This window comes from Cryptomeria japonica, chromosome 4, assembly GCF_030272615.1.
Source record: "Cryptomeria japonica chromosome 4, Sugi_1.0, whole genome shotgun sequence".
In the NCBI taxonomy this organism is placed as follows: Eukaryota; Viridiplantae; Streptophyta; class Pinopsida; order Cupressales; family Cupressaceae; genus Cryptomeria; species Cryptomeria japonica.
The window spans coordinates 216,738,178-216,751,602 of NC_081408.1; the positions used below are offsets into that span (position 1 = coordinate 216,738,178).

Consider the following 13,425-nt stretch of genomic DNA (forward strand, 5'->3'; position numbering starts at 1 on the left):
ACTATAAAATCCATAAGAACCCATCTCTAAGCCTTACAAGAAGAGTGGGAGGGTAACACAGCCTTGAATGAGGTTTAATATTTTGTTCTTATACTTTTCATCCTATATGGTTTTTATATTAATAATTATGTTTGAGATTATGGAATGCTATATTTTTTTAAAGTTACACTTATACTATGTTATTTGACAATTGCCTTCAAGTGTTTTTTTAAAATCATTTCTAGTAACATAGGTTTTGGTCTATGTTGGGCCACTTTGTTTTATTATATTAAATTATATATCTTGAAGAGATATAGAATACCTGTTTGTGGAAATATTGCCAAACAACTTTAAAAAAATTATTATGTGCCATAAAACACTCTATAGCCTAAAACAATTGAGTCTTCTCATTCTATAAATAGAAATTATATTGTTTGTTGTCTAAACATTAGAAACAAGGTTAAGAAACCTTTCCTAAAAATATTTATATGCCAAAGAAGACAATAATACATGGGAAGTGACATAATTAGTCCAGAACTAACAAAGTCACATGCATTTTTATCTTTAAATGATTTGTCACAAACAAAATACTCAAAATCTGATTCATAATCTTATTTAATTCTCTACATCTTTCTCCACTTATAAACATACATGTTTCCTCTTTAACTTCTCTATTTTTATTTCTTAATTTAAAATAAAAATTTACTCTTTCGATTCCTATAAATTTTTATTACTAGCACTTGCACCAAAACAAAGGTTCAATGATTAGCCGATTGTAAAATATAGTTTAATTATTATCATTATGTTGGAGAGTATAAAATTAGCATGTGAAAGTTGTATTTATTAATCATTTCATATTCAATTGACATGAAGTAATCTATCAGTTTTTAAACAACCTTTTCTAGTACTAAATAAATTTGTAAAGATTTAGATGTCTAAAATTATGAACAAATATAATTATAGAGAGATGTAATCATTCATCCAATATTCTATAATTCTGACATATAACTTTTATTTTATTTTACAGTGATCATTGTTGTAGTCTTGTTTCTTCTTGCTTCCTAATGATTGTATATGGGTTGTTTTGCATTTTACAATATCTTTCAAAGGAGAATCCAGGTTCTATACGAAGACCGTCTAATGTTTTAACTCTGGATATGGTTGTAAATGTCAAGCCTCGCCTTTCAGTAGCTTTTATATAAATTGTTGCCTTCTCAAGTGTTAAGCCTTGGGATTTGTGGACTATTATAGCCCATGCCATCTTAAGCAGGATTTGTCTTTTGTTTCCCAGTGATATTGGAGTTATTGGTACAAGTTTTGGATATGTCAGATTCCATCATGGCGCAGTATAGTTATTAATTCTTGTTATTACATATGCTGGAATATCTGGTGGCTTGGAGCTATATTCATACACAATGTCGACTACTCTGCCTACAACCCCATTTACGAGCCATGCTTTGGTCCATATATTGGTTGTTAGCATTATTTGTTGTCCTTTAACATAATAGAATTTTATTTTCAAGTTGTTCATCCTCAGATTCACCATTTGGCCGACTTCGAACATTTGCAGCTTCGCTAATTGCAACTAGACGATTCAATTTTCGTAACATTTTTTTGTTATCACTCTTTACCATGTCGTTTGTAGCAAACAGGTGTATTGATTTGTTAAACTCTTCATTTTGAATGGGTGTAAGCTCCTTGCTTGTGCGTATCATCAACAATTGCTAATCATCCTGCTCTGGTTGTGCATTTCGTATGTTGGTAAGGATTTTTCTGAATCTTGCTTGTGTTGGTTCTATACCTTGTTGGCAGAACACTGTTTGTAAGGTTACTATTGTTGTAAATAGGTTCCATAGTGCTATGGCACTTGAGCATGAAGCATAGATAGGCTTGTCCATTACAAGTGGTAATTGTGCAAGGTCACCAATCAAAATTATGGATATCCCTCCAAATGGTAAATGTTGTCTATTTGGGAAAGCTTCACGTAGCTTCGTGTCTATTCGTAGAAGTAGTTTTGGTCCTATGAAGCTCATCTCATCAATGAGAATGTATCGTACACATTTCATGTCTTCTTGGAGCACGATCAATGCTTGGCCTTGCAATGGGTGCATATCTTTAATAGGGATTTTCAGTGTTGAGTGTATTGTTGTTGCATTTATGTTAAATGCAACCATTCTTGTTGGAGCCAGTGTAAGGATTTGACGCCTATAGGGAGTGTCTCCTTGAAGTGTATTCCTTATACAACTGATCAGATAAGATTTCCATGTGCCTATTGTTCCTTGTATAATCATATGTAATGCTCCATTAGTAAGAATGTTACTATGATTAATGATTATTGCCAATGATTAGCAAATTGTAAAATATACTTTAATCATTATGTTGGAGAGTATAAAATTAAGGCATGAAAATTGTATCTATTAATCATTTCAGATGCAATTGACATAAAGTATCGTATGAAGCTCATCTCATCAATGAGAATGTATCTTACATAGTTCATGTCTTCTTGGAGCACGGTCAATGCTTGGCCTTGTAATGAGCGCATATCTTTAATTAAGTTAAAAAAAAATAAAAGAAAATAATATAAATATAATAAAAAATTCTTAGATAATTTTGAATAGAAATTTTTGATAAATTCAATGAAATTGAAAGTAAATAATATAAATATAATAAAATAATCTTAAAATTAATAATTTTTATTTAATTTTTTTTACATTAATATTAAGAATAAGTAGAGGCAATTATATAAATTGAATACAATCTAAAATATTTGTTACAATACATATCATACAAATAACTTCTTTTTAATTTGAACAAAGCCAAAGTACATAAGAGACCATCTAGATAAATTAAGAAAAGAGTTTTTTAATCTTCATTTTATCACCCTTAAGATATACTCAAATTTTAAGAGAAAGTGAATTGTTTTTAACATTATTTACATTATTGTTGCTCAAATTTATATAACAACAATAATTTATTTTTGTTAGGTAAGTTTTAATGTATTAGTTATTTATGTTGATTTTTTTCATATATAATTGGTTTTTGTGTTTTAAAATAAAGCACATTTTATCTTTTATTGTTTTATTATATTTTTTAATTTAAAAATATAAAATAAATAAATATATATTTTAACTTACATTATAAGTTTTACTAATAATAAAAAAGAAATATTTATAAAATTAAAGCAAGTAGTGATAGTGAGCAAAACAAATAACCATCTCTGTGTAGCAACAACATTTGAAAAACAAATAATATAAGAAAAACAAAGAGGCATCGATAAACGATATGATAAGTACCTTATTCGTGGACAAATTCTTTGTTTCTCTGTCAACTTTAAACCATCAATCTGAAATTTAACAAAATAAAAATACTCACCTTAGCTAGTTTTTTTAGGGTAGTCTGTTTGATGATCTAGGTTTGTTCTCCTTCAAGTAGACGTATTTAACACCACAGAAAAAGTTTAATCAAGTTATCATTTACTATTTAATATCACGACAAATTTTAACTTAGCACGTAAATAGGTGTTATATGATGTCGCGTCCAACACTCCTTTTTACAGTTAGACAGGCAGCTTGAAGCCGTAAAACTCTAGAGTACCTAGGCTGCCCTCAGCAGCATCATTTATATTTCCTTTAGCCTGATTACCTTTCTTTTCGGTCTCACTTCAAAAATGCTATTGCTGCTTGAAGACAAGTGTAATTTTTAAATGGAGAAATAACTCTTATGGTTTTCAAATAAGTTCAATTATCTCTTTTTGGCAAAGTTGTCTTGATTAGTTGATAAAATTACATATCCTACGATTTCATAATTCTTTCTGCATCAGAATGAATTCATGTCTCAAATTAACATTTTTTTAATAAGGAAAACGGTTTTTTTTTGTTATAAATACACAGTCTTTACCCATAAATCCTATTCTCGTATATATGGACTATAGAACCATAAATTATCTCATGTTTATAATATTTGTAAGTGTGATGAACTTCTTGTTATGCTTTGTCAGCATTTGCACTTGGTCCATCAGAGATTGTGATTGGGCACCATTTGCCTCCTTCAAGACAAACCAGAACAAAACTTGTCATCATTGCAGCTATTCTTTAAGAGGATGCTAGTGCAATTGGCAAGTGATGTTTGTTTTGGCATTTTTAATTTCACACATACTCTGTCGTAGCAGAAGGTCATTCAAGTTTATGAAACATAATGAAATATAGTTAAATTTAGACACCTTATTTCATTTTTTAAATTTAGTAGATTTTCATAGCCATTATAAATCAAATCAGGCAAACCCTTTAGATACTGTGTAGAGGTGAGGCCATTTGGTTTTTAACTTTAGATGCTTTGTGGCTGCTATTGTAATTATGTGCAATAATCCAGGTAAAATGGGTTACCTGGCCTCCTCCCTAGTGGATAATTTCTTTGTAGGCATGCCTTGAACCTAGGAATTCTAATAACCACTGGGTACCATTTAAGCCCTGATTCTCACTGGTACAAATTAAACATCTTATGATAGATTCAGTCTATTTTAGTTAGTAATGAATATACCTGCTATGCAAGATGAAGTTGAAGTAGATGATTCCCATTCCCGCAAAAGAGGCCAATTGGAGAAACCATTCAAAATGGAATCAAGAGATGTTGTAGAACAAAAATTTGCACATTGCCTCTATGCCAATGGTCTTCCTTTTAACTTGGTAAGATCACCATATTGGCAGGAGATGGTGACAACAATCAATAATGCACCTACTGTTTCACAAGTCCTAGGTATGAAAAGGTGTGCACCACCTTATTGGCAAAAGAGAAGAATTTTGTAGAGCAATCATTGAAACTGATTAGAGATTCTTGCATTGAATCAGGTGTTTCTATTGTTTCTAATGGACGGAAGGATGCCAAAAACTGTCCATTGATAAATTTTGTTACAGTGTCCCCCAAAAGGGCAATGTTTTTTAGGGCAGTTGATTGTGAGGGGCAACTCAAAGAAGCAGAATACATTTCCAGAATCCTCTTTGATTCCATAGATATGGTAGGACATGAAAATGTTATCCAAGTCATCACAGACAATGCAAAGGTTTGTAGAGCTGCAAGTGCTTTGGTTGAACAAAGGTATTCACACATTTTTTGGACACCATGGTTCCAACCCTTCGGGATGTGGTAATACATCTAAAAAATTATCCCATCTTATGTGTTCTCCTTTTGATTGAGGAATAGTGACATGAACTAAATGCCCCATCCAAGCCAAAGAACTGACTCCGTAAAGCCTTGACAAATGATGATTGAGACGAGATTTGACAATTTTAAACCATGAAACACTTGGTTTCCATTGAGGTTGTAGATGCAACCAACCCGCTGTTAAAAAGAGAGCAGAAAGAAATAGCAAGAAAAGAGCTCCAGTATAAATATCTTCATTAGTGCGTAAGACAATTATATACCACCACCGATAAACACCGAAATAAGCAATATTGACCGCACCAGGGGCACCTCCTCGGGTAAAGGCTTCTATGGCCAGTTGACCAAAATGAGGATCCCAAATTGCATGAGCAATAGGTCTTACATGAAAGGGGTCGTGGACCCATGCTTCAAAATTGCCTTGCCAAGCTACGTGGAACAAATTACCAGAGGTCCAGAGAAAGATTATAGCTAACTAACCAAAGTGAGAAGCAAAAATATTTTGATAAAGATGCTCTTCAGTAATATCATCATGACTCTCAAAGTCATGTGCAGTAGCAATACCAAACCAAATACGACAAGTAGTTGGGTTCTGGGCCAAGCCTTGGCTGAACTTTGGAAATCTTGATGCAATAATGATTTTCAAATCCTCCTAGTCAGTATCCTACTGCAATAACTCTTGCTAGAAAGAATGCCCATGTTGTGACGATTCCACCCAGAAGGTAATGAGCTACTCCTACAGCACGTCCTTGGACAACACTCAAGGCTCTGGGCTGGATAACAAGAGCAACTTTTAATTTATTATGAGCCCAAATGATAGATTCAATAAGTTCTTTCCAATATCCACGGCCACTAAATAGGAACATTAAACTAAAGGCCCAAACGAAATGAGCACCTAAGAATAAAAGGCCATAGGTAGATAATGAAGAACCATATGATTGGATTACTTAAGAAGCTTGTGCCCATAGAAAGTCACGAAGCCACCCATTAATTGCAATGGAACTTTGTGCAAAGTTTCCTCCTATAATATGAGTTACCACTCCCTAATCACTTATACTACCCCAAACATCAGACTGCATTTTCCAGCTAAAATGAAATATTGCTACCAAAATTTTATTGTACATCCAGAATAATCCTAGGAAGACATGATCCCAAGCAGATACTTGACATGTTCCTCCTCTACCAGGGCCATCGCAAGGAAAACGAAAACCAAGATTCGCTTTATCGGGTATTAAACGAGAACTGCGAGCAAATAAAAAACCTTTCCGTAATATTAATACAGTCACATGGATAGAAAATGCATGAATACGGTGTACTAAAAAATCCACAGTTCCTAATGGAATAGGTAACAAAGCTACTTTGGCACCTACTGTTGTCAAATCGCCACCTCCCCAGGTTAAGCTGGTGCTTGTTGTTGCATCAGGAGTTGTCAAACTGGGTGCTAAAGCACGAGTGTTTTGTATCCATTGAGCAAAGATAAGTTGCAATTGTATAGCAGTATCTGAAAACATATCTTTAGGACATCCTAAAGCACTCATAGTATCATTATGAATATATAGACCAAAACTATGGAAACCTAAGAAAATACATGCCCAGTTGAGGTGTGATATTCTATTACATAGAAATCATTATTTTTTATCATAAATAGCGCAATAAAACTTATCAAAATAACTTAAATAAAAAATACGAAACTCCGTAAAAATTAAAATTCAGGTTTTATATCGCCGCCACACCTAAATGATGTAAGTTGTGGTTAAAAGTAAATAAATCTTAGTTTAACTATGCCCTAAATCCTTAAAAAAAAAAACTCATGTAAATAACTTAAATAAAAAATATGAAACCATGTAAAAATTAAAATTGTTCCATTAAAAAAAATCGTGTAAATAGCTTAAATAAAAAATATGTAACCCTGGAACAATTAAAATTGTTCCATAATCTAGTTTAGAAAATGAAAACCTTCATCTAGATAAATCAACATTAAAAATAGACTAATTAAATTATGCACTATGAAACAATTCCTTTTTGCCACTTTTTTTCTTTGAATTTGATGGAAGAAATTAAATAGCATAATTTGCCAGAAAAATCTGAAGTTGAATGTGTTGGTCTACCTTCAATCTAAAATCAAACAACCTAGAAGCTAGCATTTTATAAAGGAGAATCTAAACATAAATAATAATAAAATGATTCTTAAATAGTCTTGAATATAATCTTCAAAGAAATAAAATAAACACAAATTTTCAACAAATGAAATAAATACGAAACTTCATAAAAGTTAAAATTAAGGTTTTATATCCCTGCCACACCTAAACGAATTAAGTTGTTAAAAGTAAATAAATATTAATTTAACTATGCCTTAAATCCTAAAAAAATAACTCATGTAAATAGCTTAAATAAAAAATACGCAACCGTGTAAAAACTAAAATTGTTTCAGTGTAAAAAATTAAAACCTTCATGTAGATATTATTCTTAAATAGTCTTGAATATAATCTTTAAATAAATAAAATAAACACAAATTTTCAACAAATGAAATACAATTTAAAGTCAATAATATAAATATTAAAAAAATCGGGTTATATTTAGTCTAGCCTGACTAAATAGACTTGAAGTATATAAAAAAATTATGGTTTGTTAGGCATAGTTGATTTGTAGGATCTTTTAGGCAATAACATAGGCTCAACTGATCTTTAAATTGATTTATGCTTAGACCTATTTAAATTGACATTTATATATAAATTAATCTTAACTTTTAAATATTTCTTAGATATGATTTGCTCAGATCTTAGATCCCTTTAATTTTACTTTAAAATGATCCAGGAACATCCATTTACTGATAAGAACCAGAATTGATATGTATTCTATAGTAAATTTTTTTAAGCAACTTCACCTCTAAATTAAAATTCATTTGATTTATATAATTATTCTAGTTCCTATTATAAGTTTAGGTGTATAATAGTAAAAAGCAATTTGGAAATAAAGCTTTATTATTTATAGTGTGTCATTGAAATGTCCGAGATTATCTGTACTTGTTTTGAGTTTTATTAGATAGATTAAAACTATTTTTTCATTTACTTTAAGAACACTGATTTTGAAAAAAAAGGATATTTTGGATAAACCTATATAGAAGATCGATCCCTTACTATTAGCTTGAAATGTTAGATAAATTAAATATATAATTCGAATTTATTTTCAAATTACATTTTGTAAAGAAATTTTATTATTGACCATCAAAATATTACAACATAAATTACCATTTGTATACAGCTGAAGCAGCGTCTGAAAAACAAAAGGTGCTTCAACTACTGAATAAGCTATTTGACCCACCATAGAGGATAGGGCAAACACTGTTTGACTTACAGAATTGAACCATGGAATTGAGGTTGTATGCCCATTCGTACCCACTCGTTTATATCGACCAGCAATAAAGAAATAATTTGTGCCTGAATTTTGTATGCTATGGTGTAAAGTTTTCTATGTTGGTCTATCCTTTGGGCATATATATTTTTATAGTTTGGCAAAGTTACAACGAGATAAAATAAGACTGCTGACATAACAAAAACAAAGAGGCAGTGATAGATCATATGATAAATACCTGATAATTGCTCAAATGCTTTGTTTCTTCGTCAGCGGTAACTGTAAATAATTGTGAACCCTGGATTCATCATTCAAACATCGATCTCAATATCTATTTTTAATATCTTTAAACCATCAAATATTTTACATATTTAAGCTAGCATTATGGAATTTAACAAACTAAAAAAACTCACCTTAGCTTATTTTGTACGGTACCCTGTTTGTTGATATGGCTTCGTTCTTCTCCAGGCGGGCCTATTTAAGCATCAAGAGAGCGGTGGGTGGCAAATAGATGAGAATTGATGGAAGGAGAGTGGTGGGGTGGCCAACAACAGTTTTTTTTAACATCTACTATTAAACGCCACGTTAAAATTTAACTCAACACGTAAATAGGTGTTGTCAAATTTCCTGGAAACCGCAAACGCATCAGTGTGTATGAAATAATATTTTACCACTGGCCTGAATTTCCTCTTTGCGAGATGCGTCAAACAACCCCGGTGGCAAATTTCTTGGATTACGAGATGCGTGAGACAAACCCGACGGGCAATGCCCACATTGAATAGCCTATCGGCTAATTACAATCAATTTAAATTGAAGAAAAAAAGTTACGAAATAAATTAAATTAAATAAATGCAGCATAATTTTCATTTAAAAAGCCGAATACCATAAAAAATCATTAAGAAAAATGAAAGCAAAAGCCTTTCTTTAGCGATAATGACATGTGAATGCTTTATTTAAAAATTTCGAATAAAAAAAAGTGGCTAGACATGCAAAAGTTGGAGCAATAACACGACATAAAATATTTGTAGAAAACGAAAAATCGTGCAGCACGCCCATATCCTTCATATTGAGGTCGATCCACCCGAAATTTGGTGGACCACAGAACTCATACTCCAAGAAAATAAAATAAATTACGAAAGAACTCATACAGATAAGCCTTGTGAGAGGAAATCCATCACACAGAAGACAATAGATTTTTTTCTTGGCTTCTTTGGATAGCAACGAAAAATGGCAGGGCATGCAATAGTAGTCCCATATCCAGGGCGTGGCCACATCAATCCCATGATGCATCTCGCCAGAAAGCTCGCATCCCATGGAATCTCTGTCACTTTCGTGCTGACTGAGTCGTGGCACAAAATCATCACAGAGGCCGAGGACGATGTTTTCTCCCATGCCCAAAAGCTTGGCCTCGACATTCAGGCTGCCCTCATTCCAAACTGCGTGGTGGGTGGATCACAAAGGTGGGGTAACATGGCGGACTTTTTTCTGTCACTCTCCAACATGGAAATTCATGTCAACGAGCTTATAACAAATCTCAAACGATCGGGAGCCCCTACTTCATGCATAGTGGCCGACACTTTCCTCAGATGGGCGGTGCCTCTGGCTAAAAGACACAATCTCCTTTCTGTAGCACTCTGGCCAATGTCTGTCACAACCTTCTCCATCTTTTATCATTCGGACTTGGGTAAGGCAAAAACCAGGAAGTATTAGTAGTTCAATTATTTTGGGGTTTGACAGAGGTAAAAAAGAAAAAAACTGATCGTTTTCTATTTGTTGTTGCAGTTCGATTGCAAGGCCGCATAGATTATATTCCTGGTATGCCTCCGTTAACACAGGCGGATCTTCCGAGCGCGCTTAATGTTTCTCCTTCCCCTGTGACCGACGAGATTGCCCAGTGTTTTATAAATGTAAGAGAAGCAGATTGGGTTGTTGGAAATTCCTTCTACGCCTTGGATTGTAAAGCAATCGATGCCCTGCTTCACAAAACCCCTGTGCAGAGTGTGGGCCCCTTGAACATGCCCTCTGTCCACTGGGGAGATCGGAAAGGCGCTTCACAGTGCAGTCAATGGCTCGATTCAAAACCGGCACAGTCGGTCATATACGTTTCCTTCGGCAGCTTTGTTGAGGTGTCAAGAGCTCAGGTAAGGGAAATAGCAATAGGTCTTATGCAGAGCGGCTACTGTTTTGTGTGGGCACTTCGGCCAGATAAAGAGGCGTCTCATGTCTGGGAAATGTTGCCGGCTGGATATTTGGAGCAGTGCAAAGAGCAGGGCTTAGTTGCACCCTGGTTTAGGCAAGGGGAGATTCTTTCACATCCTTCGGTAGGAGGGTTTTTCAGCCACTGTGGGTGGAACTCCATCATGGAGAGCGTTTCAGAGGGTATTCCCATACTGGGATTTCCTATTGGAATGGATCAGTTTACAAATTGTAAGCTTGTTGTGGACGAATGGAAGTTCGGTTTGAGAGGGAGGAGTAGCGAGGATAAAAATAGGATTATAGAAGCAGAAGAGATCGCCAGAAAGGTGAAAGTGCTGATGGAAGGGGAGGAGAGCTTAAGTTTAAGAGGAGCGGTGAAGAGATTTAGAGAGCTTGCCCAAGAGGAAGTCACGAATGGACTGTCTGCAACTAATCTGAAACTACTTGCCGACAAGTTGAAAGCAGTCAAATGCCCATGTAAGCAATAGTAGAACATTCATCCATTTGAGATTTTAAGCAATTGCTTTCACCAATTGGTCCACCATTTGCCTTTGTTATTGCAGTCACTACTGAAACAATCAATCAAAATGTAATAGCAACGAATCTTCTAGCTACCAAAATTTGTGGTGTAATGGTTTATCTTATTTTAGTTATGATTAGTATTTGTAAAATAAAATATGAAGAATATTCAAGAATGAAGTTTTAATAGAGTACTTGATTGTTAAGTGTAAGTTGATTTCATTTTAAATAATAATAATAATAATAATAATATCATTTTACATATTTGATCAACTTAATATTGTAAATCTTTGTACATTTATTGCATCAAAGATGTTATCCACGGATATTACGTGTATGTGAATGAAATAATGATAAATATAATAATAGGATTAATATAAAATAATAATAATAATATTAATGTTGTATATCTATAAATAAAATAGTAATAATATAAATAGTAGTAATGTTTCATAATTATCTTTAAATAAAATACATGTAAAGTATGTCAAAAGATATCTTTAATTGAATATTATTTTTTTTAAACTAATTGTTATTGAACACATCTAAAGATATTTGACTGTAAGTTTCTTATTTATATTAATTGTTTGTTTATGTTTTTCATTTTAGAAAATTTGCATGCAACTCTCTCCCATTTTTCCAAATGGATAAAAATTTGTTGTAACCATAATTCTGCAATTAAATGAAGTTTATGAGTTGTGCTTCATAATAATTCACTCTTATGACCATGGACATTTTAATTTTATTGGAATTCAATTGTACAATTTTGAGTCAAACTTTATAATAGAAATCTCTATAGAGATGCTCAAGAAGCAGACCTTGTTTAAAATTGTACAATTATTGGTATGCATCATGACAGAAATAACAAAAGACTCTTAGCACAATGAGCATAATCCAATGTGCTGAAAGTTTTTTCTAGACGATAGTCTGAAGATGAAATTATGGCAACAATACTATCTTTGTTTTCCCAGCCAAAGAATCTCTCAACATTCTTGTCAACTTGTTGTCTTTGTTTGGATAAAGAAAATGCTAAGAATATGAAATAACTAGAAGAGAAAATGAAATAAGAAACTACAGGTTGACACTCCAATTCCTATAAGGTTCGTGGCTTAAATGCTCAACCAGAGTAGAAATCACATGTCCAAAAGTGAGAAATCTTTTGTTTATCTCCCCATACCGTCCTTACGTCTCTTCCTTGCATAATTTATTGTAATAGTATCTAAAGAAGACTAACCAACCTAGGATCTAATATTGGCCTAGGATATAAGTTTTTCACATTTAACAAGTTCTTCACACTCTAGAGTTACTGATTTGATCTAAATTTTGATTGAGAATATGCAATGAGAATGACTATAGAATAATAAAATTTAATCACATCATGTTGTTTACGATAAACTCAAAGAAAAGTCAAATTACAATCAAAAGGATTTGTCATCAAAGGGTCTTGGGAACTCATCTAGAACCAAGAAATATGTTATTTCTTCATTAAATAGCTCTAGCCATGCAACTTTCATACTATAATCAACATTTTGAGCCTCCAATGTGTTGAAAATGTGACAAATGACTCTTGAGATTACTCCTAATTCAAAAGGAAAATCTCCACTCTACAAAATCAGCTAATCATATACATCAAAGGTGAGGCAGTACCGCTCAAGCAGTTCAATTAGTTGGAACATCGATAGGCAGGCTCTATCAAATATTTTCACTGATGACAAGGAACATTGAAAAAAAAAAAACCATAGTAAAATACATAAAACCCATGTGATGAAGAATGTTCAACATATACAACCCAAAAGCCTTGAATTTTCGTATTAGTGCACAGATCAAGGAACACTCACTATATCCAAATATAATGGCCCATCCATCTGATAGTTGCCCATTTTGCTACAAAATATTTTTTTGGGTAACATCATTAGTTTTAGTTTTTTCATGAATTGGGCTCTGAAGTCATGAACTCATATTTAATTAATGTGCAACATATTCCATTGCTTCAGATTAACCAATTGACACTATAGTAAAAGACCACAATAACAACATAACAAAAGAAAAGGCAATTTGAAGTAGCAACAAACAACAAAATAAGAAAATCCTACAGTTGCTTTAAACCATGGAGCTATGGCTGGTAAGCTAGTTGTTAGTTGAGAGTGTATTCTAAAACGCCGTGATATTGTAAAACTAGCAGTTGCACGTTATTTGTGTGCGATGGAATGTTGATAGCGAGCTATT

At 32.9% G+C, this 13,425-nt stretch overlaps 1 protein-coding gene and 1 pseudogene across 1 annotated transcript; one reads left to right on the top strand and one right to left on the bottom strand.

The window, feature by feature from the left end:
• Window positions 1-5,789: 5,789 nt before the first annotated feature.
• On the bottom strand, window positions 5,790-8,522 carry LOC131875031 (photosystem I P700 chlorophyll a apoprotein A1-like; annotated as a pseudogene).
• Window positions 8,523-9,590: 1,068 nt separating this feature from the next.
• Window positions 9,591-11,319, top strand: LOC131061951 (UDP-glycosyltransferase 86A1). Its single transcript, XM_057995788.2, has 2 exons — window positions 9,591-10,168; window positions 10,267-11,319. The coding sequence occupies exons 1-2, from the start codon at window positions 9,712-9,714 to the stop codon at window positions 11,166-11,168; spliced, it is 1,359 nt and encodes a 452-aa protein (XP_057851771.2). The 5' UTR covers window positions 9,591-9,711; the 3' UTR covers window positions 11,169-11,319.
• Window positions 11,320-13,425: the final 2,106 nt, after the last annotated feature.